The sequence below is a fragment of the Dendropsophus ebraccatus genome, chromosome 6, assembly GCF_027789765.1.
Source record: "Dendropsophus ebraccatus isolate aDenEbr1 chromosome 6, aDenEbr1.pat, whole genome shotgun sequence".
In the NCBI taxonomy this organism is placed as follows: Eukaryota; Metazoa; Chordata; class Amphibia; order Anura; family Hylidae; genus Dendropsophus; species Dendropsophus ebraccatus.
In genome coordinates, this window is record NC_091459.1 from 99891433 (window position 1) to 99919257 (window position 27825).

At 45.6% G+C, this 27825-nt stretch overlaps 1 protein-coding gene across 2 annotated transcripts in view; it reads right to left on the reverse strand.

Annotated features, from left to right (window-relative positions):
- Positions 1 to 4450: 4450 nt before the first annotated feature.
- The window catches only part of ANKUB1 (ankyrin repeat and ubiquitin domain containing 1), a 34734-nt gene continuing 11359 nt past the window's right edge, over positions 4451 to 27825 (reverse strand). For both annotated transcript variants that reach the window (XM_069973887.1, XM_069973888.1), the window contains 3 exons: positions 11973 to 12087; positions 6205 to 7110; positions 4451 to 4895 (listed from right to left, as the gene is read on the reverse strand). In XM_069973887.1, coding sequence (XP_069829988.1) covers positions 4817 to 4895; positions 6205 to 7110; positions 11973 to 12087 — 1100 coding nt within the window. In that variant the 3' untranslated portion in view covers positions 4451 to 4816. The remainder of the gene's footprint in view (positions 4896 to 6204; positions 7111 to 11972; positions 12088 to 27825) is intronic.

Consider the following 27825-nt stretch of genomic DNA (forward strand, 5'->3'; position numbering starts at 1 on the left):
GTCTGGCCTCTCCCCATTGATCTGTCTGGCACGGTGACCCCGCCAGGAGTATTACTCCCACCAGCTTAGCTCATTGGATCACCAAGGCACGCAAGCTCCCTCACCACGTCAAGGTGAAGGCACCATGAGGGAGCCCCTCCACCCTAACCCCATTACCCATCCCAACCCGTAATTTACCTGTCTTTTGCTATAATGTGAACCCCACTCTCCTAACGCAGACTCTCCTGGTACCCTTCCCAGCCCGGGCCCACCCCAGCCCCCTAACGCAGACCCTCCCGGCGCTTTTCCCAGCCCATGCCTGCCCCAACCCCCTAACGCGGACCCTCACGGGCTTATTGCAAAGGTGGGGGAAGGAGGGCTTAATAAAGGGGTTAGGTTTAGCAGGAATGCAGAAAGAGCTTAGTGGTGGACAGGAATCTTAGGTGCAGGGGTCCTACCATCTCCTGCTTGCTAATTAAAAGGTTCATCAGTCAACAACAACTAAAGCAGATGAGAATGGCAATGTGTGTGGTGTGTCCTGTTGACTGATATGTTTAGTGAGACTTCTACATGTATTGTCAATAGTATATGTCCATTGTATTTTATTAAAAAAATTTAGGATACCAGCCCTTTCTTCTGGGTGCCTCACTTAGTCTGGCCTCTCCCTATTGACCTGTCTGGCACGGGTGACCCTGCCAGGAGTATTACTCCCACCACACTCACCACGTCAAGGTGAAGGCACCATGAGGGAGCCCCTCCACCCTAACCCGATTACCCATCCCAACCCGTAATTTACCTGTCCTTTGCTATAATGTGAACCCCACCCTCCTCAGACTCTCCTGGTACCCTTCCCAGTCCAGGCCCGCCCCAGCCCCCTAATGCAGACCATACCGGTGCTTTTCCCAGCCCATGCCTGCCCCAACCCCCTAACTTTGACCCTTCCGGTACCCCTCCCAGCCCAGACCCGCCACAGCCCCTTAACGTTGACCCTCCCAGCGCCCTTCCCAGGCCTGCCCAAGCCCGCTAATATGGACCCTCTCGACACCCTTCCCAGCCCAGGCCCGCTCCAGCCCCCTAATATGGACCCTTCCCAGCCCTTCCCGAACCCCTAACATGAACTCTCCTGGCGCCTTCCCAGCCCAGGCCTGCCACAGCCCCCTAATGTGGACCCTCCCGAAGCCTTTTCAAGCCCAGGCCTGCCCCAGTCCGCTAATGTGGACCCTCCCAACGCCATTTCCAGCCCAGGCCCGCCCTAGCCCCCTAACATTGACCCTCCCTGTGCCCTTCCATCCTAGGCCCGCCCCAGCCCCCTAAAGCGAACCCTCCAGGCGCCCAGCCCAGGCCCGCCCTAACCCCCTAGTGCGGACCCTACCAGCGCCCTTCCCAGCCCAGGCCCGCGCCCAGACCCCTAATGTGGACCCTCCCTGCGCCCTTCCCATGCCCACGCCAGCCCCCTAATGCAGACCATTCTGGCGCTCTTCCCAGCCCCCTCACGTGGACCCTCCCAGCGCCCTTTTCATCCCAGGCCTGCCCCAGCCCGCTAATGCAGACCCTCCTTGCGCTCTTTCCAGCCAAGGCCCACCCCAGCCCCCTAACACCTTCCTGGCATCCTTCCCATCCCAGGCCCGCCCCAATCCCCTAACGTGGATACTTCCGTCGTCCTTCCCAGTCCAGGCCCGCCCCAACCCCCCTAGTGCGGACCCTCCTGGAGCCCTTCACAGCCCAGGCCCGCCACAGCCCCTTAACGTGGACCCTCCTAGTGTCCTTCCCAGTCCAGGACCGCCCCAGCCCGCTAATATGGACCCTCCCGGCACCCTTCCCAGCCCAGGCCTGCCCCAGCCCCCTAACATGGACCCTCCCTGCGCCCTTCCCAGTCCAGGACCGCCCCAGCCCCCTAATGTGGACCCTCCTGGCACCATTTCCAGCCCGGATCCGCCCTAGCCCGCTAATGCAGACCCTCCCGGCGCCCAGCCCCCTAACATGGACCCTTCCTGCGCCCTTCCCAGCCCAGGCCTGCCCCAACCCCCTAGTGCGGAACCTCCCATCACACTTTCCGGGCCCGCCCCAGCCCCCTAATGTGTACCCTCGCTGCGCCCTTCCCAACCTGGGCCCGCCCCAATCCCCTAACATGGACCCTCCCTGCGCCCTTCCTAGCCCAGGACCACTCCAGCCCTCTTATGCGGACCCTCCCTGCACCCCTTTCTCAGCCCAGGAACGTGTACAGTGTACAGTGACATGATCAGTGTATCAATGATACAACACATTCCCACCACTGCTAATGCCGACATCCAGGAGCCATTATACCTCTCCTCCTTCTGTGCATGGCGTGTCATCTTCAGCGCTGGTTTCTGAGCAGGAAAAAACACACTGAATATAATGCAAGTTATTCATAATACTGCTTTTGTTGTCCATAGCAACCAATCAGAGCGCGGCTTTCACTTTTTAATAGTTCAGTACAAAAGCTGTGCTGTGATTGGTTGCTATTGGCAACAAGGAGAGTTGGGGCAGATGGATGAGGACTCTGCTTGTTGCCCATAGTAACCAATCACTGCGCAGCTTTCTTGTTGTAGTTGGTTCTTCAGAAATGAGAGCTGTGATTGGTTGTTGTAGAGAACGGGGTGGGTTTTGCTTTTGAACAGTTTTGTAAATGTACTCTTCTTAGAAGACGCTGAGGAGACATATTGTGTTGTGATGAATTTAAATAAAATGTCACCAAACATGAAGGCTGTTATATAACACAGCTCCCTGCCAATCCTCTGCTGCTGGGGGTGGCGCCCTCTAGTGGATATATACACTGATGCCATGTCCTTACACATTATGGGCACATATAGGAATGATGGGCATTTATCAAGCACTCTTAGGGCTCGTTCACACAGAGCAAAAGCAGCTGAATTTCTGCGCTGAATCAGCTCTGAAATTTCAGCCGTTAAAATAGGTGCAGAGCTAATTTCCATTGTGTTGAATGGAAATTCTGCTCTGCAGTTCACACGGTGGAATTTCCGCACTGAACTAATCCGCTTTCCGCCAGAAGAATGAACATGTTCATTCTTCCGCTAGCGGAAGCCTATAGAAACCAATAGGGCTCAGATTTTCTATTTCAGCGCGGAATACAAGCGTAACACAAGCGGAAATTACGCGCTGAATTACCGCGGAAATGGGGAAAAAAGGGGCGGGGAGGAGGATTCTAGTATATATTCTGGTATAGTCTAGTTTACTCGCCAAATACTCGCTGAATTTCAGCGCTGAATGCATGCGGATTCAGCGCGGATTCCTCAGTATTCTGCGCTGAATTTGTCAAGAGCTGATTACGAGCTGAACACTTTCCTAGCGGAATACGCAGGGATTCTGCTTACATTCTGCTTATATTCTGCTCGGAATTCAGCGTCAGTTGATTTCAGGCGGAAATATTTCCTCGCGTAATCTGCCCCTTTTGCTCTGTGTGAACATAGCCTTACAAAAGAAATGTCCTTTGCTGATCATAGTAACCAATCACAGCTCAGCTTTCATTTTACCAGAGCTCACGAAAGCTTGAAAGCTGAGCTGGAATTGGTTGCTATGGGCAACAAAGGTCATTGCTACTGTAAAACTGCTTGATAAATCTTCCCCTATACCTTCTTATATCCAGTCTGTATAGAGCAGCACAATCTGTCATTGAGGAGTCTGCAGACAACCCCATATTACTCTATGGGCCAGATCTGAGAGCTATCTATAGTCTGAATGGCGGCCATATATAATGCTACAGCTTACTGGCTGCTGTGTCTTGGAGATGACAGTTATTTTCTTACAGATCTCCATGGCCGCCATCACTAATATCCTCTATGTCCTGTACAGATTAGTCTGATAAATGTCAGCTAGTTACATGGCCCCCTAACATGACCAGTCTCCCACATGATCAGTATCCCTCTCCGCTGTCCTGTGAGTGTGAGCGGTGTGTACCAGTAACACTTAACAGTAGATGTCCTTTAAAAAATATGCGTCGAAAATTGCCCCTCAAAAACCACAAGACGCTACAAGACTTGTTCACAGCTCCAGTGACCGTGGCCGTTGTTCACCAGCCTCACTAGCCAGGTCACATCATAACATTCGGTGATTGGACAATGACTATTATTGTTAACTGAAGTAGCTTTATTAACAACCAGTTGTTTTTAACATGCATACAATGTACTGTGCAGCAACTCCAGCTAAGAAGCAGCACACAATAAATTATCATTCCGCTGCCAGTATGTGACCCGGCCCCTTTAACCCCCTGCAGCCCGCCACCCGCAGCCCCCGGCCCGGAGCATACATTACCTGCTCGGTGGTGCTGCTGCTGCATGTAAGGTTCCCGGCTCCCATCGGTCCCCATCAGCCAATCAGTGCACGGCAGCACTGACTGGCTGATGGGGACCGACGGGAGCCGGGAGTCGGGAGCTTCACACACAGCGGCGTCGCCGAGCAGGTAATGCACGCTCCGGGCGTGGGCTGTGGGGGGTTTAAGGGGCCGGGTCACATACTGACAGCGGAATGAAGATTCCACTGCGGTTATGTGACCCTTTTAACTTCACTGTACCAGGATTCGCAGCAGATTTCACTGCAAACTTGCAGCGGGAAATCCGCTGTAAATCCGGTACGTGTGAAGCTACCCTTATAGTGTTTAAAAGTGAATGGCTGGGTGGGCATTTCTCGCATGTCATTGGGTGCCATGACAATGGAGATCAGCAGGTACCCGAGCACAGTCTAAATCATACTGGTGAGGAATTGGTGAGTGCTGTCTTTCTTATTTCTTATACAAGTCTCCTCCCATTTGTCTATGTCAGTACCGATGTCTTCTATACACACTGTTGACAATCGACAATCCTCACAAGTTGCGCACTGATTTTCTGGCTAGACTCCTGGCCATGTCTAGCTGCCGTAGCCAAGGTTTTTCTTTAAACTCACTGTAAAGACAATGTAATGTTAATTTACAATAAATATATTTGTAGAAGAAAATAGTTTCCCCAACGAGTGTTAGCATAGAGCCAACTACATATTTTTCATTTTCACTTTAAGAGTCTTTAAAGGGAATGTGTAATCAGAAAATTACTTAGGGGGACATTTATTAAGTCCGGCGTTTTTTACGCCGGACTTATAAATGTCCCCGCATCTCCAGCGCTACGGGGATTTATGTAGAGGCGGACTGCCTCTACATAAATCCCGTGCGCTCTGGTGCGCACAGCCGAAAACCTACGCCAGCTGAGGACTAGAGTAGGTTTTCGGCGTATCTTTTGGTGGAACGGATGGTAAATCGCGTGGACTCTGAGTCCGCGCCCTCCGTTCCGCCCCCTTCACACCCCCTCCCCGCCCCCTGGCGTACTCTGCGGAAAGTGCAGATTTGCAAATATTTTATTTGCAAATCGGCTATTTGCGAATAAAATAATGCGCAAATCGGCACTTTCCGCCGAAAATCATCCGTACGCCGGATGATACATGTCCCCCTTAGTGTGTAAATGTTGTTTTTATGTTTTACATATTTTAAAGAATTTTTGATGATGCTTTTTCTAATTTTCCATTTTTCTATCTATATCACAAAATAATCCTGATATCGTGCAGTTTTCTTGCATTCTCACCACTGGGGTTAGAACTTAACCAAGACTTCCTGTTCTGTCTGTAGTGATAAGAGGAGGCTGCAGCAACATGTGACACCAGTAGATAGATAGCACCAGTATAATACAATAGCAGCTCACTGTGAAATGGCCTCTTCAAAGGTCACAGAGCATGCTCAGTAATGTTTCATATTCACCTCAAGGGGACAGACTCTGTCTATTGTCATCTATGAGGCTTACTGTAAAGAATGTCACTAAATGTGCTCAGGCAAAATGGCAGCCCCCAAAACAATGTCCAATAAGTGAAATTTAAAAAAAAATTACAGTCAGAAAATAGAATCAGATTGGAATAAAAGAACAAGTTTTTGTATTTGACTCTAATCAGTAAAAGAAAATTTAGGTTACACATGCTCTTTAAAGGGTACGTGTCACAACTGTGACTGCAAGCTCTCTCCAGATCAGTTTGCAGTCGTTGTTGATGCTAGAAAGTCTTGTGGTCTGCAGTGATGAGTGCTAGAGTGACATCACTGCAGAGCGGTGCCCCAATATTCATTAGGAGGGGCAAGACTTCACAAAAACTGCACTGAGGATGAAGGTAAGAAAATTACAGATAAACCACAGACATTACAAGTCAACAAGCAAATACATGAACCTGAACCCTTACCTCGCAAGGCTTAAGAAATATACTGCATTCTGTCTCGGTGTCCGACCACTATATTTTGAGAAGGACTCTAGAGATGAATTCAGAAGAACAGCAGCATGGGGAGTTCTTAAATGACGTGGGCGGCTGTCGCTGGTGATTGGTGGAAGTGGGATATTAGGATTCCAGCTATTTGTAAAGATCTCATCTATTTCCTGTGATTCTGACACAGATTGAGATTTTCTCCTGACTGAATTTTCTACTACTTGGTTGAGTGGAGGAAATCTTGATGATTTTGATGTCCTCTGCCTTGTCGTCATAGGGTGTAATTTTAAAACAGCATTAACAATTGCGTCACTGCTGTGTGCTCGGGAACTCTGCACGACGCTTCTCCATTTGTCCTGATAAAAACCATGTAAATCTCTACTGGTCATTTTGGGCTCTGTGAAGCCATCCACTACAACTGGATCCCCTACGCGGGTTTTAAATGGTGGAGCCCATTTTCGTGCTTTGTAGACTCTTTTTTGGGCTGTGTATATCCATTTTTTAACTTTGATATAGATGTTCATGGTAAGAGAGACTTTTGGAAAGGAGACGACTGACCACATTTTCATTGCTAAATACAGGAGGCAGTCTTTATTCCCATTCAGGATGCATATCTTGAGTGGTGTCTGACCAAGCGCGTTTCGACACTCCAAGCACAGAACATTTCGGGCTATAAATGATTTGATCAGAAGAAGTTGACCTTTTTCAGCAGCAGCATGGACTGCACATTTTCCAATATCAGGATGGTCGGTATCACTGCACCATTCTCTATAAGGATGAACACCGACTGCTTCATCTGCTCTGACACCTGCAGTCTGTAGCCATTCTGCAAGTTCCAAGTGGCCAAAGTGTGCAGCTATGTTAAGTGCTACTCGCTGCTGGAACCTGATTGTGAGATGCAAAAAAACAATTTCACAATAGACTAGACAAGAAAACGTCAGATCAATTGTTACGACATATCTGATTATCATTGACTAAAGTCAGCAAATGCCAAATCTAGGACATTTTAAAGGAGAAGTCCAGCAAAATTTTTTATTAAGGTATTGTATTGCCCTCCAAATGTTGTACAAATCACCAATATACACAAAGTGCTTTTTTCCCTGCACTTACTACTGCATCAAGGCTTCACTTCCTGGATAACATGGTGATGTCACTTCCTGGATAAAATGGTGATGTCACAACTCAACTCCCAGAGCTGTGTGGGCTGTGGCTGCTGGAGAGGATGATGGCAGGGGGACACTAAGGGACACAGGGCACTGGAGGGACACTGAGCATCCTCCTGCCATCATTCTCTCCAGCAGCCACAGCCCGCACAGCTCTGGGAGTCGGGTTGTGACATCACCATTTTATCAAGGAAGTGAAGCCTTGATGCAGTAGTAACTGCAGGGAAAAAACAGTTTATAAGCATTTCCCGTAATAAGTGTATATTGGGGATTTGTATAACTTTTGGGGGGCAATACAATACTTTAATAAAAATTTTTGACGGACTTCTCCTTTAAGAATAATAACACAATACCCCATGGCTGCTGTGTCACAGAGAATGTGTTGACCTTTCCCCTACACAGTAGGAAGAATCATTTTCAAGCCATGAATAAAAGTAACGACTTGAATGTCTTCAACCATGAGCAGATTGTTAGGGCCCAGAGGCAGGTGCCAGTATTTCTGGAAAGGCCACATTTGTTGGCTGTCTATGAATGGTATTAAACGCCTTATCCAGTGTTAGATAAACATAGCCATGTTCTTCCAGAGACAACACGACTCTTGTCTCCAATTCAGGTGTGGTTTGCAATTAAGCTCCATTCGCTTCAATAGAAATGAGTATGAGAACCCCTACCCAAACTGGAGACAAGAGTGGTGTTGTCTCTGGAAGAAAGTGGCCATGTTTTGATAACGCTGGGTAAACCCTTTAAAAGTAAGACCGGATTGACCATAAACAAATATCTGATAGAAGATCACAAAATGGCAGGCCATTTGTGTTTGGTCCAAGAGGCAAGAGTTTAGTGGCATATTTTGTATATCAGTAACAATGGACAACAGTGTACCAGCTGATCCAGCAGTACAACAGCAGTCAAGTAAGAGAAATTTACACAATAAACATGCCTTGAAATTATGATCACCATTTGAAACATTAGTTCTTACTCTGATCATTTCTATTTAAAACTTTTTGTGGCTGGTTATGATATACAAATACATTACTGTTGCCCCAAGAGAATGCATAAAGGCAATAGACAAGAACAATACTTAAAGAGTACCTGCCATTAAAAATAACTTTTGACATGTCATCGGGCATGTAAAAAGTTATTGATTACAGTGGGTCTCATTGCTAAGACCCTCTGTGATCAGGAGTTATAGGAGGGGAAAGATTGTGTCAGCAGCGCCATCCACTCCCCAGAGGCTTGCTAATTCCAACAATGTAACCTCTAATGCTGGGTTTACACGGAACGATTATCGTGCGAATTTGCACGATAACGATCGAATTCGAACGATAATCGTACGTGTAAACGCAGCGAACGATCGCACGACGAGCGAGAAATCGTTCATTTTGATCTTTTAACATGTTCATAAATCGTCGTACGTAGTTCGCAAAAAATTCGTCGATCGTTCCGTGTAAACAGTCGTCGCGCGATAGTCTGCCCACCCGCAGCCCCGCTCGCAGCCCGGCCCCCCGCTCATCCGCAGCCCCCTGTGCTGGCTCGATCGCCACCCCCGCCGCCGCTCCGATCGCCACCCCCGCCTTCAAATCCCCGGCTGCGGGCGGACCGGGCTGTGGGCGTGCAATCGCAAAACGATCACAAAACGATTTTTCCGTACGATATATCGTACCGTCTAAACGCTGATCGTTATAAAAAAAAATCGTTACTTCGAAATCGTGCCAATAATCGCCTCGTGTAAACTTAGCATAAGGGTCCATTTACACAGAAAGATTATCTGACAGATTATCTGCCTAAGATTTGAAGCCAAAGCCAGGAATGGATTTAAAAAGAGGAAAAATCTCAAGTTTCAGGCTTTGGCTTCAAATCTTCGGCAGATAATCTGTCAGATAATCTTTCTGTGTAAATGGACCCATAGACTTAAAGTGTCACTGTCGTGAAATTTTTTTTGCAGAAATCAATAGTCCAGGCGATTTTAAGAAACTTTGTAATTGGGTTTATTATCCGAAAAATGCATTTTTATCATGAAAAAGCAGTTTAAAGCTCTCCCCCCTGTCTTCATTGTTCTCCTATGGAGAGAGCTAAAGAAAAGACCAAAACAGGACAACAAAGAGTTAATCTACAAATCCCTCACCCGTTATCTCTTCTGACCATCACCAGTGACCTCTCTGAGCTCAGATTACAGCTGTCACCCAGCTCCTGCCTGTAATCCTCTGTTATCTGCTTTCTGCTGCGGCTAACTCCCTCCTTCCTCCTCCCCCCTCCCCTCTCCCTAGAGCCGACAGGGGACGACTCCTGCAACAAGTCACAATTTTCAGATTTTTTGGAGTGGATGAAAAAGAGGAAGGAGGGGGGGACCTGGAAAAAAGCCTTTTTACATGCAGATAATGGCAGATTTGGCTAATAAACCCAATTACAAAGTTTCTTAAAACCGCCTGGACTATTGATTTCTGCAAAAAAAAATAAAAAATACGACAGTGACTCTTTAAATTGTCTGATTAGCCGATCAGGAGATACAGCTGGGGAGTGGATTGCATCGCTGCCTGTCATGAATGTTCCTGTTGGGACCTTGGCAGAGTCCTCGGTTTGTAAGATACAACCAACACTGCATTTATGGCCATGATTCTGATTTTACAATTATGTCTGAACCTGGTCTGAACACTGTCTTATTCCAGCCCTTGCTGGGTGGTGATTAGCAGGGTTTCACCACACCCGTGTCCACCTGTTTAGTTCACTGGCAGGTTGAGAGTTTAGCTTTGTAGCTTTGGTTTCTCTGTGACAGGGATCTTCCAGCCAGTCAGTTTCCTTGTTGTCAGCTGTGTAATGCTCTACAGTCACGAGGCTGCTCCAATGGAATTCTGGACCGGGCTCTGGTTCACTATAAGTGGTTCTCAGTATCACAGTTCATTGCTGGTTATTCAGTGTAGTTATCTGTCCTACATTTCAGCTCTTCCTGCATTTATCTGTGTTACCTCTGGTTTTCTGTCCCTATTGCTTTGTATTCTTACTAGGGATGGTCCGAACCCTCCGAGGTTCGGGTTTGTATGAACCCGAACACTCGGCATCAGATTCCCGCTGTCTGGCCGCTCTGTGGAGCGGACGGATACAGCGGGAGGACCGCCTGTAAAACTGGGATACAGCCTATGGCTATGGCTGTATCCCAGTTTTCCAGGCGGTCCTCCCGCTGGATCCGCCTGCTGCATGGAGCAGGCAGACAGCGGGAATCATTACCGAGAGTTCGGGTTCGTACTCAGTTCGGACCATCCCTAATTCTGACCATCCTTGCCTGCCACCTGGCCTTGCTATTTGCCTGACTTTTGATTCTTCTGTTTGATGATTTTGTACCTTTGCTGCCCGTCTGTTCTTACCCGGACTGTTGACCTTGCCTTATTGTGTTTTGTTTGTCTAGTCTTGTTCTGTGTAAGGCTATGTTCACACTACGTATATGTCCGGCCGCATATTTTTGCGGCCGGACATATACGTGTTAAACTCCGGCCAGGAATTTACGCTACTTGCGGCCGGCCCGTAGTCTACTTACGCTTCCCGAGCGCCCTACGTAGCGATCTGACAGCGGTCTTTTACTTGGAAATCTTCACCTAGCCCCGGACACCCCACAGAACCTTTTGGATCGGCAAAGAAAAGTGGAAAAATGAAGAAATCACCACTACGTAAGGGACCGCATGTTACGCTACGGGCGTAAGTTACGGCATTTTCGTCCTCAAACAATGGTCTGGTTCATTTTTACGGCGCCGCGTACGATCCGGGCGTAAGTTCGTACGTAGTGTGAACTGTGCAGCCGTACATCATATACTTTCCATTGTACGCAAACTACGTAAATCTCCGGCCGCTTATTCACGGAACGTGCTACGTCTGGAGACTTACGTAGTGTGAACATAGCCTTATGCTGCGTTTACACGGAACGATTATCGCTCAAATTTTCGCAATAACAATCGCATTAAGCGATGAGCGAAAAATCGTTCATTTTGATCTTACAACATGTTTCTCAAATAGTCGTTTGTCGTTCGCTTTGTGTAAACAGTCTTTCAAAGATTCACCCTATGTAAAAGATGGGCTTAAGCGATCTTAAAAACGATTGCAATAACGATTTTTCTTACGAATTTTCTAACGATTTTTCTGCATCTAAACGCTAATCGTTCTAAAAACCAAATCATTGCTTCAAAATCGTTAATCGTTCAATTGGGCGAATTATCGTTCCGTGTAAACCCAGCATTACATCTGCCTAGGCTAGGGACTGTCGCCAAGTTGTTATATGCCGCCTAGGGCACACCGCTGCACTTAGGCAGGGACAGTGGTTTGGATTCGGCTTTGGGCTCACTGTCTCTGTGTGTTTGGTGTGACTGGTCCTGACACTGCCACACTCTCTCCCTGGCTATATTTCCTGATCACAGCAGGTCTTAGCAGTGAGACCCACTGCGATCAATAACTTTTGACATGTCTGATGACATGTTAAAAGTTATTTTTAATGACCAACAATCATAACATGGGAAATGTTCTCAATGTAAACCCATGAGAAGAACATTTGCACAAGTGGAATTGAAAGTAGTGAAGATCATCAGCAGTTTTTTTTTTTTTTACCTGAGAATAGCTTCATACTTTGAGAAGTAACGCTGGACATTTTGTGTGTGTCCAAGTACACATGCATTAAGAAATTCTTTCCAGCCATCCCAGACATCCATTCTCACTGTGCTCCCTATACATCAGAATAACAAATATCATCTAGTCATGAATGAACATTTTTTTAATCATATTATTTAAGTTAGATCTATTGTATGTTTATAGTCAATATTTTCTGTTTATTAAAAGAGAAACGTATCCATAATTTGGAAACGACTGTCGTTTTTAACACTTTAAGGCAATATTCACACTATGTAAAAACAACGGCTGTTGTTTAAAAAAAAAAAAAAAAACGTTGTGAAATACAGCCGTTGTTTTTACATAGTGTGAACATAGCCTTAATACAGCCTCGGACTTGCCCACAGGGGAATCCCCTGGTGGGCCCTATCCCTTGGTGGGCCCCTGAGCAGGAGGTGGGCCTCCCTTTCAAGCAGCTCCAGGACGACATATCCAGCACATGCCTTTCACCCAGTCACTCACTGCCTCTATGGAGTAACATGGGGTTTCATCATATTATATAGAGGCAGGGAGTGGCTAGGGTGACAGGCAGCAGCATGTAGCGTGCAGATTTAGCGCAGCCCCTCTCCTCTCCTCTCGGGACCCTCCACCACCTCCTCCTCTCAGCCTGCCCCCATCTGCTCTATATGCTGCTGCTGGCAGTTGGGACACGGGAGGAGAGGAGGGAGAGGGGCTGCAGCCTGCACAGTGGAGCTGCAAATCTGACAGCATGTGAGCTGTGCCTGGTGCTTTCCTGGAACAGAGGTAAATCTGTGTGTGTGGACATGAAGTATGTACATTATGTGAGTCTGTGTGTATGGTGCATGTGTGTCTGTATTATATGTGCATACAGTATATGTAATGTGCATTTGTTTAGATGTGCGTATAGTGCACATACTATGTATGCATATAGGTAATGTGCATATTTGTATGTAATATGTACACGTTATATGCACGCACCTATAACTCCCCCTCCCATGCCTAAACCAGCAGGTGTCAATTAAGCAGGGAGGGAGGAGAGGGGAGACTTTCTAGCTTTTAGTTGTTAAGGAGCTTGGAGAAGCCACTTTGCCTCTTTGTACCAGAGAATAAAAACATTTTCTATACTATAGAAGCACAGACAAATATATGTAAGGTACCATGTGTCTTCTTGACCTAACAGCATCTAACAGTGTCAGCAGATTCCTTTAACCCCTTAAGGACAGAGCCTGAAATGGCCTTAATGACAGAGACACATTTTATGAATATGACCAGTGTCACTTTAGTCATTAATAACTTCGGGATGCTTTTACCTATCCGGCTGATTCTGAGATTGTTTTCTCGTGACATATTGTACTTTACATTTCTGGTAAATTGGAGTCGATAATCATAACAAATCTTTATGAAAAAAACCCAAATAATGTGAAAAAATGTGAAAAACTGCATTTTTCCAACTTTGAAACTTTTTTGCGTATACAGAAAGTGGTTATACCACATAAATTATATATTAAATAGCATTAGCAACATGTCTACTTTATGTTGGCGGCATTTATTAAACGATCTTTAATTTTTTTTAGACAATAGGAAGCTTAAAACATTAGCAGCAAATTTCCAAATTTTCAGTAAAATTTCAAAATCAGATATTTTTAGGGACCTGTTCAGGTTTAAAGTGTATTTGAGGGGCCTGTATGTTAGAAAGCCCCACAAAGCACCCCATTTCAGAAACTGCACCCCCCACACTCTGCAAAAGCATATTCATAAAGTGTTTTAACCCTTTAGGGGAGTCACAGAAATAAAAGCTAAGTGTGTAAGAAATTTGAAAATTTTAATTTTCTGTGCAGAGATTTTATTGTAATCCAATATTTTTCATAATTATAAACCTATTACCAGAGAAATGCACCCAAATAATTATTGCCCCGTTTCTGCAGTTTATAGAAATACCCCATATGTGGCCCTATTGCGCTATTTGACGCAACCACAAGCCTCAGATACAAAGGAGCGCCTAGTGAATTTCAACGCCTCCGTTATATTTGGTCATTTCTGACTGTACCACTTCAGGTTGGCAGAGGCTCTGGGGTGCCAAAACCTAAAAAACACCCCTAAAGGGACACCATTTAGAAAACGACACCCCTCAAGGAATGTAACAAGGGGTGCGGTGAGCATTTGGACCCCACAGGTACTTCACAGATTTTCCGAACAATATGGCGTGAAAAAAGAAAAATTTATTTTTTACACTAAAACGTTGTTCTAGCCTTCAATTTTTCATTTTCTTAAAGGGATAAGAGGCAAAAAAAGACACAAAATGTGTAGCGCAGTTTCTCCCGAGTACGGAAATACCCCACATGTGGCGATAAAGTGCCAAGGGGGCGCAGGACGAGCCTCCAAAGGGAAGGAGCGCCAATTGGCTTTTGGAAGCTGAATTTCACTGGAAAGGATTTCAAGGGCCATGTCGCATTTACAGAGCCCTCGTGCTGCCAAGACACTGGAAACCCCCCACAAGTGACCCCATTCTGGAAACTACACCCCTCAAGGAATCTAACAAGGGGCACAGTGAGCATATGGACCCCACTGGTGGCGGGCACAAATGTGGAACAATGTGACGTAAAAGTAAAAAATTTCATTTTTTCACTTTCATGGCACAAATGTGCCCGTCATCAAGGGGTCCATATCCTCACTGCACCCCTTGTTAGATTCCTTGAGGGGTGCAGTTTCCAGAATGGGGTCACTTGTGGGGGGTTTCCAGTGTTTTGGCAGCACGAGGGCTCTGTAAATGCGACATGGCGTTCATCATCCATTCTAGCCAAATCCAACCTCCAAAATCCAAATGGCGCTCCTTCCCTTTGGAGGCTTGCCCTGCGCCCACATGGCGCTTTATGTCCACATGTGGGGTATTTACAGACTCGGGGGAAATTGCTCTACACATATTGTGTGTTTTTTTCTCTTTTAACCCCTTGTGAAAATGATAAATTCAAGGCTAAACCAACATTATAGTGTAAAAAATGTAATATTTCATTTTCACGCCACATTGTTCCACATTTGTGCCCGTCACCAGTGGGGTCCATATGCTCACTAAACCCCTTGTTACATTCCTTGAGGGGTGTAGTTTCCATAATGGGGTCACTTGTGGGGGGGTTCAACTGTCTTGGCAACACAGAGGCCTTTTGAATGCAACATGGCCCCTTAAAATCCATTCCATCCAAATCCAGCCTTCAAAAACGAAATGGCGCTCCTTCCCTTCGGAGGCTTACCCTGCACCCGAATGGCGCTTTATGTACACATGTGGGGTATTTCCGTACTCAGGGGAAATTGCTCTACACATTTAGTGGTTTTTTTTAATCTTTTAGCCCCTTGTGAAAATGAAAAAATCATGACAAGATTAATGATTTAGAGTAAAAATTTTACAAAAATTACACTAAATGTTGGTCTAGCCTTGATTTTTTCCATTTCCACAAGGGGTTAAAAAAGAAAATTAACACAAAACGTGTAGGGTAGTTTCCCCTGATTACGAAAATACCCCATATTTGGGCATAATGTGCCATATGGGCACAGGGCAAGCCACCAAAGGGACAGAGCGCCATTTAGAGGCTGGAATGGAGGATGGAGGCCATGTCGCAATTACAAAGCTCCTGTGCTGCCAGGTCAGTAGATACCCCCGACAAGTGACCCCATTCTGGAAACTACACCCCATAAGGAATCTAACAAGGGGTGCAGTGAGCATATGGACCCCACTGGTGACAGGCACTTACGTAGAACATGTGCCGAGAAAATAAAAAATACCATTTTTTTCATTTTCACGTCCCAAATGTGGCCGTCACTTGGGGGCCATATCCCCGCTGCCCCCCTTGTTAGATTCCTTATCGGGTGTAGTTTCCAGAATGGGGTCACTTGTGGGGGGTTTCTACTGTCCTGGCCGCACAGAGGCTTTGTAATTGCATCATGGCATCCTCTAATGGGAATGGCGGCCATACCTATTTAGCTGGGAAAAAGGGACAATTCTAATTTATTTGGGGGTATTGGGCCAATTATTAGTTTATAAGGTTGGAAATGACAGGTGTCCATCAAATTCAACCTGTGTTGATCCAGAGGAAGGCAAAAAACCCTCGTGAGGCAGACGACAGTAGCCTCATCAATGGGAAAAATTCCTTCCCGACTCCATAATGGCGATCAGAATAATCCCCGGACCAACGTGACCCCTGAAATAGGAATAAGGGACAGAATTTAGATAATGTAGAACCCCAGTGACGTGTGGTGCGCCTTGAAGCGATCCAATATGCAGAGGCCGGGGTGATCAGGACAGGCGTCACACTGGAAATGGTGTCCTTCCTGATCCCCCTGTTACGCCACACTCTGCACTTCTTCTGGGGTCTCCCTTTCTCCAGTGTGGGGGACGTCACCTTGAAAATGTTGCCCTGGTGCGATACAGGGTCCTTCATATCCAGAAGCACAGGGTCCGCTCCATGGCTGCTAAATATTAGGGCTCTATTACTACTTCTGATATGTTCGGATCGTGCCGCAAGCTACAGTAGCTCGGGTAGCGACGGACCGGAAGAGGGGGTGCTGGTATAAAAGTTATCCCGTACAGGTGGTGGTGACCTTTATCCAGCAGTGGGTAGATCAGTTCCCGGACAATCTTCCCACTTGTTCCGAGGATGGGAGGGGAGGGGGCATCTGGGGGCTGGATTCGGGTGTTCCTTCCTACATACACTCTAAGGGTACATGCACACTGCGGAATCGCGACAGATAACCCTTCGTGCATTCCGCAGTTGGCACCCGCCGGCGGACTGATGCAGGCGCACGTCTCCGTCCGTGTCATAGACTCCATTCTATGCACGGGCGGATTCCGCTCTCCGTCCAACGTGTTCATTCTTTGGATGGACGACGGAATTCGCCCGTGCATAACATGGAGTCTATGACACGGATGGAGACGCGCGCCTCCATCAGTCCGCCGGCGGGTGCCAGCTGCGGAATGCACAAAGGGTTATCTGTCGCGATTCCGCAGTGTGCACGTACCCTAAATCTGTAAGTGTACCCAGAGGTACTCTCACAGAGTTTGTAGAATTTCACACCATACCGTCATCTCTTATTGGGACGGTACTGGCGGAAAAGACGTGTCTGGGGGGCAGCGTACGCTACGCTACCCCCAGACACGTCACTGGATGATGAGGATGAATGGAGGAAAGAAGGATCCCCCCCATTCATCCTCACTGGCTGTTTCGGTGTCGGAGGCAATAATAACGTATCCCTCTGACACCGAAAACACCCTGGGGGCCATCTTTATATGGGGACTAGTATATGGGGTATGTAGTGGTGTAGTGTCAAACTTTATTCAATGTAGTGTGGTGTAATGTAGTGTTTTTTACGTGTTTTTTTTACAGTAAGTATAAAAAAAATCTACGCCAACAAAGGAGTTGCTGATAAATGCCGCACTCATGTGCGGCACTTATAAGCAGACCGTGGCAGTAGAATATAGAAAAAAAACACCCTACGCCAAAAAGGAGGAGTTGCTGATTAGCAGCGCACTTTCGTGCGATGCTAATCAACACTCAGCGGCGATAGGGTGCGGAAAATAGAAAAAAAAAAATTGGGGAAAAAAAAAAAACACTTTTTCTATATTCTGAATATCCCTGTAGCTGCTGATAAGTGTATTACACATATCAGCCGCTAGGGGGCAGCAGAGCGCAAAATCCGGAAAATGACGAGGCTGGAGCCGAAAATAGCCGAAAGAAGACGACGAGGACCGCCGGAAAGACCCGAAGACCGAACGGAATGACGGAGGACGCCGCGAACCCGGAAGCCGCCGATCAGGAGCCCGGGACAGGTGAGTAATGTACAAATACCTGCTCTGGACCCCTCGGCTACCTAGCTGAGGGGTCCAGGGCAGGTATTTACTATTTTGTGGGACTCTGATCGCCGTGCCACCGGCCCGATCGCCGTGAACGGCCGGCCGGCCGTTCACGGCGATCGGGCCGGTGGCACGGCAATCAACATTACTTTTTACAGTAATGGCGGTCGGTTCCGTCCTCGGACAGCACCGACCGCCATTTTTTTCCGGGTCATCGGGTCACCGATGACCCGGAAAGGTTCCGATCGCCGCTATTGGCTGATCTGAATTGATCAGCCTATAGCAGCGATCGTAAGCACGGGGGGTGTTAACCACCCCCCGTGCCGAGAAGCTATGATGGCCTGCTATGATTTATAGCAGGCCATCTTCCCCGACCGCTGTGTGTGAACACGCAGCGATCGGGGAAACATCGGGCGTAAATTTACGCCCTGATGCGCTAAGTACCAGGGCGCCAGGGCGTAAGTTTACGCCCGATGTCGTTAAGGGGTTAAAGGAAAAGTCTCCTGAAACTAACAAGTCACGGGCAGGCAGGGGTGTGCGGGAAGATTACTAGGTTTCATGTATATCATGGCTCTAGCTCCTTTAGCTGCAATGTCACATACTCAAGTGATGGATTGCCTGCTTAGCCAGTCAATCACTGCAGCGGTGTGCATCCCCAGTCGGTGATTGGCTCATTGGCTGATTGGGCGATCCATCAGCCGAGTGTGTGATGTTGCTGCAGGAGGTCGGTGGCTATCAGTATCAGAATATTAAAGAAGAACTACGGGGGCTCAGGGATGGGTAAGTATACTTTCTTTATTATGTTCCTGCAACCCCCTGCCTACCTGAGATTTGTTAGTTTCATGGGACTTCTCTTACAGGGGTACTCCGGGTTATTTCCCTGTATGGCTGGGGAGGGGCTGGATATAGAGGCTGCCGGCCACTTACCTCCCCGGTTCCAGCATCGGGTCCCAGATCACGCCGCCCCGTTCTTCCGTCCTGAAGCCACTTCCTGGACTTAGCTGCGGCATGAGATGTGACGTCTCAAGGCAGCTCAGCCATTCAGCGGTCGTAGCAGGGTCCTGCCTCGGCCGCTGAATTGCTGAGCGTCCTTGAGACATCATGTCTCAAGCCGCAGCTCAGACCAGGAAGCGGCTGCAGGACGAGAGAACAGAGCAGCGCGATCCGGCGCTGGAACCAGGGAGGTAAGTGGCCGGCAGCCTCTATATCCACCCCCTTCCCAGGCCATACAGGAAAAATACACATAGCCCGGAGTACCCCTTTAAGTGGCACTTTATGCTGTTTGCATAGAGTGACTGACAAGTTACTAGCAGTGAGCGAGCATCGTTGGTCACATACACAGCTTTGTGTAGAGTTACTATAGTAATGTAAAAGGTTTGGTGCTTGTTATATCTGTAAGTAGAGTGGTCCCCATGATTCAAATTCCTAGGTGTGTCAAAGATACCCCAGTCTGACACTGGCTGGGCCGGTGTTCCCCCTAAAATCCCACTAAACATTTATTTCAAATCAGCTGGTGCCAGAAAATTATATAGATTTGTAATTTATTTCTATTTAAAACCCTCAAGTCGCCCAGTACTTATCAGCTTCTGTATGTCCTGCAGTCAGTGGTGTATTTTTTCCAGTCTGCAGCAAAGATCACTGTGTTAGACTGGAAAGAATCCACCAGTGCCTGCAGGACATACAGCAGCTGATAAGTACTGAAAGACTTGAGATTTATTTTTTAGTAAAAGTAAATTACAAATTATTGAAACTTTTTTTTTGCTGGAGTACCCCTTTAATACTGTGAACTATTTTACTTTTAAACAACCCCTTTTGTATAGTCGGTGCAGTTTCTCCAGTGATCAACTAATTGGGTGATCACCGATTTCGCATGAAAGCCTGGGAAATGTAGTATTACATGCCACCTATACTGCTTGTCTTTACTCTCCAGGTAGGGATCCCCTCCTTCATGTTAACAAATACGCTGTATATAACCATATACTGGTGGATTCTAAACTGAGTGGCAGGAAATGCTGGGAATTGTAGTGTATAGATTTGTGTGTGAACCACAAGTCTCCCTCCAAATAGTTGGGAGGTATGGAGGAAGGGCTGACTGCAAAGCATTATGGGGAAGCTTGATGTCATGTGTTTTCAGTCATCATTATCAGCAGCAGCAGCTTTACAGCAATGGAGCAGCTTTATCAATCTGCCAGAGACAAAACACAGTCTGATTCACCTATAGCAACCAATCACAGCTCACCTTTCATATCTTAAGAAGCTCTTATAAAATTAAAGCTGAGCTTTGATTGGTTGCTATGGGAAAGTTAGACTGTTTATGTTGCACATGGCAACCAATCACAGTTCAGCTTTTATTTTACCAAAGTAATTTGAAAAAAGGAAAGCTGAGCTGTGATTGGTTGCTATGGGCCACATCAAACCATATTAATTAGTGTCCTTAGTGTGGCCTAACCAAAAACTGTTTGCTTGGTCACAAGTGTGTTTAGTGACCTCTGCAGCAAAGCGCATAGTCAGTCATTAACGGGTTAATGCTTCGGATGTGTTTATCTGCAGTAACCATGGTAACCACGCACAGTGATGACAAGCACTTATGTCATAAAGAAGGTTCCATAAAGCAATGCACCGCACCCTGATCAGTGCCATCTTGGATGCGCCAGAGGACCTTGAGCTTGACTACTTTACTGCCCCCTAGCCTTGATGTAATTTGGAGGTTCTAGAGAAGTGGACCTGGATCTGTGAGGGAGAAGAGCTACAGCCGCCAAGCCATCAATAAGGTGACAGATATTGCAGCCTCATCTCTCTCACATCCAGTTTATTATACTTATAGTGTGGTATTACCCTCTAAGCCCAGGGGAGGGGCAGCTCTCCAGCCATGGCTCCCTCAAGGTTTCCCCCACAGGGGTTTTTCCTCGCCTGAGTGCTGGAGGGTGACTCTTCATGAGTCGGGGGTCTGCCATTTTCAGTGCCATGTAATTTTAAATAAAATTGGGACCCTTTGACACCTGACTTCAATGTGTTGTCTCTTTATTTTGCGTTCTTTGTGTAACTTATTATGCTTGGGTGTTGGAGGTCCATCACATATTGCAGAGTCATAAAGCTGGACATCTGACTGCTACACAGATCTATCACCTGCACAATGTGCACAAGTAGGATGGAGCAGTGGATAGTAGAACTCTTGAAGAAAAAACATGCATCGCAAGGTTTATACATCTGCAAGGTTTGTCAAAAGGTTTTTCCAAGTGACAGGGTCCCACCAATCATAGCAGCATGGACACCACCATAAATATACTTCATATATACATAACCCAGTGGCTCTTGTATGTGTAGGCATTATCAGGGACAAGACAAAGTATTGCACCCCAACACACATATCCAGGTGTGGCCTAGGTACCTGCCCCCCTCCCTAAAATCCACAGGATAGGGGATATCAAGCTGGTTGGTATGGGTTCCAGTGGTCACAAAAATGTGGGGAAATTGTGTTCCACTCAAATAAACAGTGGGGTGCTCCAATAATTCTCTATGGGTCTTGTCCCTTATCCTGTGAATAACTTTGGGAGTGGGGTATGTTCTTATGTACTATATGGCTGGACTTATGGATTTTTCAGAAATATGGCACATGGCATTTTTGGTGGTCAAAAACTCTGTGACCAGATGTTAGCTCATAGTCAGGGGGGAATGGCGAAAGGCAATACCCATAGGACATTTTTCTGTTATGTTTTTTATTTTACTTTTTGTAAAATCGTAGCAGGATATGTGTTTGGTGTTTTGCAAATCAAGCAGGGACATCGACCCGGACCAGGCAGATAAAAGAGGACTTCTTCATAACATAAAAGCCAAAACCAGCCAAAAATATCAAAACGCACGTATGCCGCTGAATGTGATTAGGACACAAACATGCACGGCATAAAAATGTATTTAATAAAAAACAATTGCAAGCGCTATGGCCTTTTAAACATGAGGAATAAAAAAACAAAAGCACAAAAATTGGCTCAGTCCTTAAGGGGTTAAGGAAGCGCTATGAGGGCACGGGGTCGGGTAAGTATACTTTCATTATTATGTTCCCAAACACCCCTGCCTGCCTGAGATTTGTTACTTTCATGAGACTTCTCCTGTTCGCAGAGTGACTGACAAGTTACTAGCAGTGAGCTAGAATTGATTGTCATATACACAACGCCTTGCAAACTCGCTATAGTAAAGTGAAGGTTTGGCGCTGGTTATATCTGTATATGTAGTGTGGGCCCCTAGAATTAAATTCCCTGGTAGGCCCAAGGTACTCCAGTCCGACACTGGCTATGCTTACTTAGTGGTAGTGGGTTGCACACTGGTTATTATATGACATGATTACTTAGTGGTAGTGGGTTGCACACTGGTTATTATATGCCATGCTTACTTAGTGGTAGTGGGTTGCACACTGGTTATTATATGACATGATTACTTAGTGGTATTGGGTTGCACACTGATTATTATATGCCATGCTTGTGGTGCGTTTACACAGGCAGATTTATCTGACAGATTTTTTAAGCCAAAGCCAGGAACAGACTATAAACAGAGGACAGATCATAAAGGAAAGGCTGAGATTTCTCCTCTTTTCAAATCCATTCCTGGTTATGGCTTCCAAAATCTGTCAGATAAATCTGCCTGTGTAAATGCACCATAACTTAGTGGTAGTGGGTTGCACACTGGTTATTATATGACATGATTACTTAGTGGGAGTGGGTTGCACACTGGTTATTATATGACATGATTACTTAGTGGTAGTGGGTTGCACACTGATTATTATATGCCATGATTACTTAGTGGTAGTGGGTTGCACACTGATTATTATATGCCATGCTTACTTAGTGGTAGTGGGTTGCACACTGGTTATTATATGCCATGCTTACTTAGTGGTAGTTGGTTGCACACTGGTTATTATATGACATGATTACTTAGTGGTAGTGGGTTGTACACTGGTTATTATATGACATGATTACTTAGTGGTAGTGGGTTGCACACTGGTTATTATATGACATGATTACTTAGTGGTAGTGGGTTGCACACTGGTTATTATATGACATGATAACTTAGTGGTAGTGGGTTGCACACTGGTTATTATATGACATGATTACTTAGTGGTAGTGGGTTGCACACTGGTTATTATATGACATGATTACTTAGTGGTAGTGGGTTGCACACTGGTTATTATATGACATGATTACTTAGTGGTAGTGGGTTGCACACTGGTTATTATATGACATGATTACTTAGTGGTAGTGGGTTGCACACTGGTTATTATATGACATGATTACTTAGTGGTAGTGGGTTGCACACTGGTTATTATATGACATGCTTACTTAGTGGTAGTGGGTTGCACACTGGTTATTATATGCCATGCTTACTTAGTGGTAGTTGGTTGCACACTGGTTATTATATGACATGATTACTTAGTGGTAGTGGGTTGTACACTGGTTATTATATGACATGATTACTTAGTGGTAGTGGGTTGCACACTGGTTATTATATGACATGATTACTTAGTGGTAGTGGGTTGCACACTGGTTATTATATGACATGATTACTTAGTGGTAGTGGGTTGCACACTGGTTATTATATGACATGATAACTTAGTGGTAGTGGGTTGCACACTGGTTATTATATGACATGATTACTTAGTGGTAGTGGGTTGCACACTGGTTATTATATGACATGATTACTTAGTGGTAGTGGGTTGCACACTGGTTATTATATGACATGATTACTTAGTGGTAGTGGGTTGCACACTGGTTATTATATGACATGATTACTTAGTGGTAGTGGGTTGCACACTGGTTATTATATGACATGATTACTTAGTGGTAGTGGGTTGCACACTGGTTATTATATGACATGATTACTTAGTGGTAGTGGGTTGCACACTGGTTATTATATGACATGCTTACTTAGTGGTAGTGGGTTGCACACTGGTTATTATATGACATGATTACTTAGTGGTAGTGGGTTGCACACTGGTTATTATATGCCATGCTTACTTAGTGGTAGTGGGTTGCACACTGGTTATTATATGACATGATTACTTAGTGGTAGTGGGTTGTACACTGGTTATTATATGACATGATTACTTAGTGGTAGTGGGTTGCACACTGGTTATTATATGACATGATTACTTAGTGGTAGTGGGTTGCACACTGGTTATTATATGACATGATTACTTAGTGGTAGTGGGTTGCACACTGGTTATTATATGACATGATAACTTAGTGGTAGTGGGTTGCACACTGGTTATTATATGACATGATTACTTAGTGGTAGTGGGTTGCACACTGGTTATTATATGACATGATTACTTAGTGGTAGTGGGTTGCACACTGGTTATTATATGACATGATTACTTAGTGGTAGTGGGTTGCACACTGGTTATTATATGACATGATTACTTAGTGGTAGTGGGTTGCACACTGGTTATTATATGACATGATTACTTAGTGGTAGTGGGTTGCACACTGGTTATTATATGACATGATTACTTAGTGGTAGTGGGTTGCACACTGGTTATTATATGACATGCTTACTTAGTGGTAGTGGGTTGCACACTGGTTATTATATGACATGATTACTTAGTGGTAGTGGGTTGCACACTGGTTATTATATGCCATGCTTACTTAGTGGTAGTGGGTTGCACACTGGTTATTATATGACATGATTACTTAGTGGTAGTGGGTTGCACACTGATTATTATATGACATGATTACTTAGTGGTAGTGGGTTGCACACTGGTTATTACATGCCATGCTTACTTAGTGGTAGTGGGTTGCACACTGATTATTATATGACATGATTACTTAGTGGTAGTGGGTTGCACACTGGTTATTATATGCCATGCTTACTTAGTGGTAGTGGGTTGCACACTGATTATTACATGCCATGCTTACTTAGTGGTAGTGGGTTGCACACTGATTATTATATGACATGATTACTTAGTGGTAGTGGGTTGCACACTGGTTATTATATGCCATGCTTACTTAGTGGTAGTGGGTTGCACACTGATTATTATATGCCATGCTTACTTAGTGGTAGTGGGTTGCACACTGGCAGTGTCGGACTGGCTACTTGGGGCCCACCAGGGGAAATGATCCTGGGGGCCCACTAATGAAGAACCATTAAGAGTGCTGACCCAATTCTATGCTGATTGATCCGTGTCCACAACTAGTCAAACTACAACTCTCAGAATGCCCTACACTTATGAAGCTCTCAGGGTATACTGGAAGTTGTAGTTCCAGAGAGGAGAATCCTTTAACAACTGAAAATCCATCAATAAATCTACAGCACCAGCTATTAGGGGATTTTCTATTCAGATATACTACAACTCCCACCATATCCTGAGGACTGTGTGCTGTCAGTAAATGCTGGGAGTTGTAGTGTTTGCAGCTGTTGTAGTAGGAGGATCCTGGGTGCATTGTACACTGGATGCTGAATGGGAGACCAGAATACACAGAATAGTTCTGTGGGGGCTCAGTGTATGGAAGTGACCCCAGCACTAATAGGGGATAGAACAGAAAAAAAATTACACACACACATAATATATATATATAATCTTGTTGCTATATTATGACCATACAGTCACACTGTTACTGACCAAATCCAAAAAAACAAGACCAATTTTATTACCAATGTATTACTCCAATACAGCAATGTAGTGCTGGCCTATACAAGCATATATGCTGTATATACCTACCTATCTATATATACACACACACCAGCACTACATTGCTGTATTGGTTACACACATATTCGAGTGGTACATTAGAATTCCCATTTTTCTCCTGTTCATACTGGGGTTGGTTGGTCTGAGGGGCCGTTTGTTACATCTCGGCCTCCTGGTTTTTATCATATTTTTATTGTTTTTATCTTTTGGTGTTTTTTGCATGTTGTGTACTATTTAAAATGAAGATTTTTTGGGCTACTACATTTATTGGTGGAGCGCTGGTGTCTCTATATGACAGGTCTTTCTCTTATGATGCGACATATATACACTCTGCACCCCCACACATTATACCTATATACACACCCTGCAGTCAGTCACACACACATATATACACTCTGCACCCACACACATTATACCTGTATACACACCCTGCAGGGTCAGTCACACATACACACATATATACACTGCACCCCCACACCTTATACCTATATACACACCCTGCAGACTCAGTGACATACACATATATACACTGCACCCCCACACCTTATACCTATATACACACTGCAGATTCAGTCACATACACAAATATACACTGCACCCCACACCTTATACCTATATATACACACTGCAGTCAGTCACACACACATATATACACTCTGCACCCACACATATTATACCTATATACACATGCTGCAGAGTCAGTCACACACACATATATACACTCTGCACCCCCACACCTTATACCTATATACACACTGCAGATTCAGTCACACATACACATATATACACTCTGCACCCCCACACCTTATACCTATATATACACTGCAGATTCAGTCACACATATATACACTCTGCACACCCACACACTATTATATCTATATACACACGCTGCAGACTCCGTCACACACACATATATACACTCTGCACCCACACACATTATACCTGTATACACACCCTGCAGGGTCAGTCACACATACACACATATATACACTGCAACCCCACACCTTATACCTATATACACACCCTGCAGACTCAGTGACATACACATATATACACTGCACCCCCACACCTTATACCTATATACACACTGCAGAATTAGTCACATACACATATATACACACTGCACCCCCACACCTTATACCTATATACACAGCCTGCAGAGTCAGTCACATACACATATATACACACTGCACCCCCACACACCTTATACCTATATACACACTGCAGATTCAGTCACATACACATATATACACTGCACCCCACACCTTATACCTATATATACACACTGCAGATTCAGTCATACATACACATATATACACTGCACCCCCACACCTTATACCTATATATACACACTGCAGATTCAGTCACATACACATATATACACTGCACCCCCACACATTATACCTATATACACATGCTGCAGACTCCGTCACACATATATACACTCTGCACACCCGCACACTATTATATCTATATACACACACTGCACCCCACACACTATTATATCTATATACACACACTGCACCCCACACACTATTATATCTATATACACACTGCACCCCACACACTATTATATCTATATACACACACTGCACCCCACACACTATTATATCTATATACACACTGCACCCCACACACTATTATATCTATAAACACACACTGCACCCCACACACTATTATATCCATATACACACTCTGCACCCCACACACTATTATATCCATATACACACACTGCACCCCACACACTATTATATCTATACACACACACTGCACCCACATCCTATTATATCCATATACACACACTACAGAGTCAGTCACACATCACACATACAGTATAGTCACCCTGCACCTCCCATTACCACTATACCTGTGGAGCTTTTTCTCTTCAGGCCCCGGGACAGCAGAGGGGGGAGGGGGAGCTGACTGACCTCTTCCTGACTCTTCAGTAGCCACATCTGACCCCCTGGACGCTGCTGATAAGATCTTCTGTCACTTTAGTCGGAGCAGGAGGCTGGTGAGGAGAAGAGCAGCCAGAGCTCCTGTCATAGCTGCAGCCTCCTGCTCCTCCTGCACATCCCGACAACAGCATCTATGGGAGGGTGAGGAGAACCAGCGTGCAGGGGCCCACTGAGGGCCCTAGGAGAGCTGCCCACAGATCTGCCTGTATCAGGGGGCCCTGGAACTTGCTGTCATCTGGCTGGGAAACATCAGCCAGGGCCCAGTCAGATGACAGCAGCACACGCCTAACGCTGCTCTGCAGGGGCCCACCATGACATGATTACTTAGTAGTAGTGGGTTGCACACTGGTTATTATATGC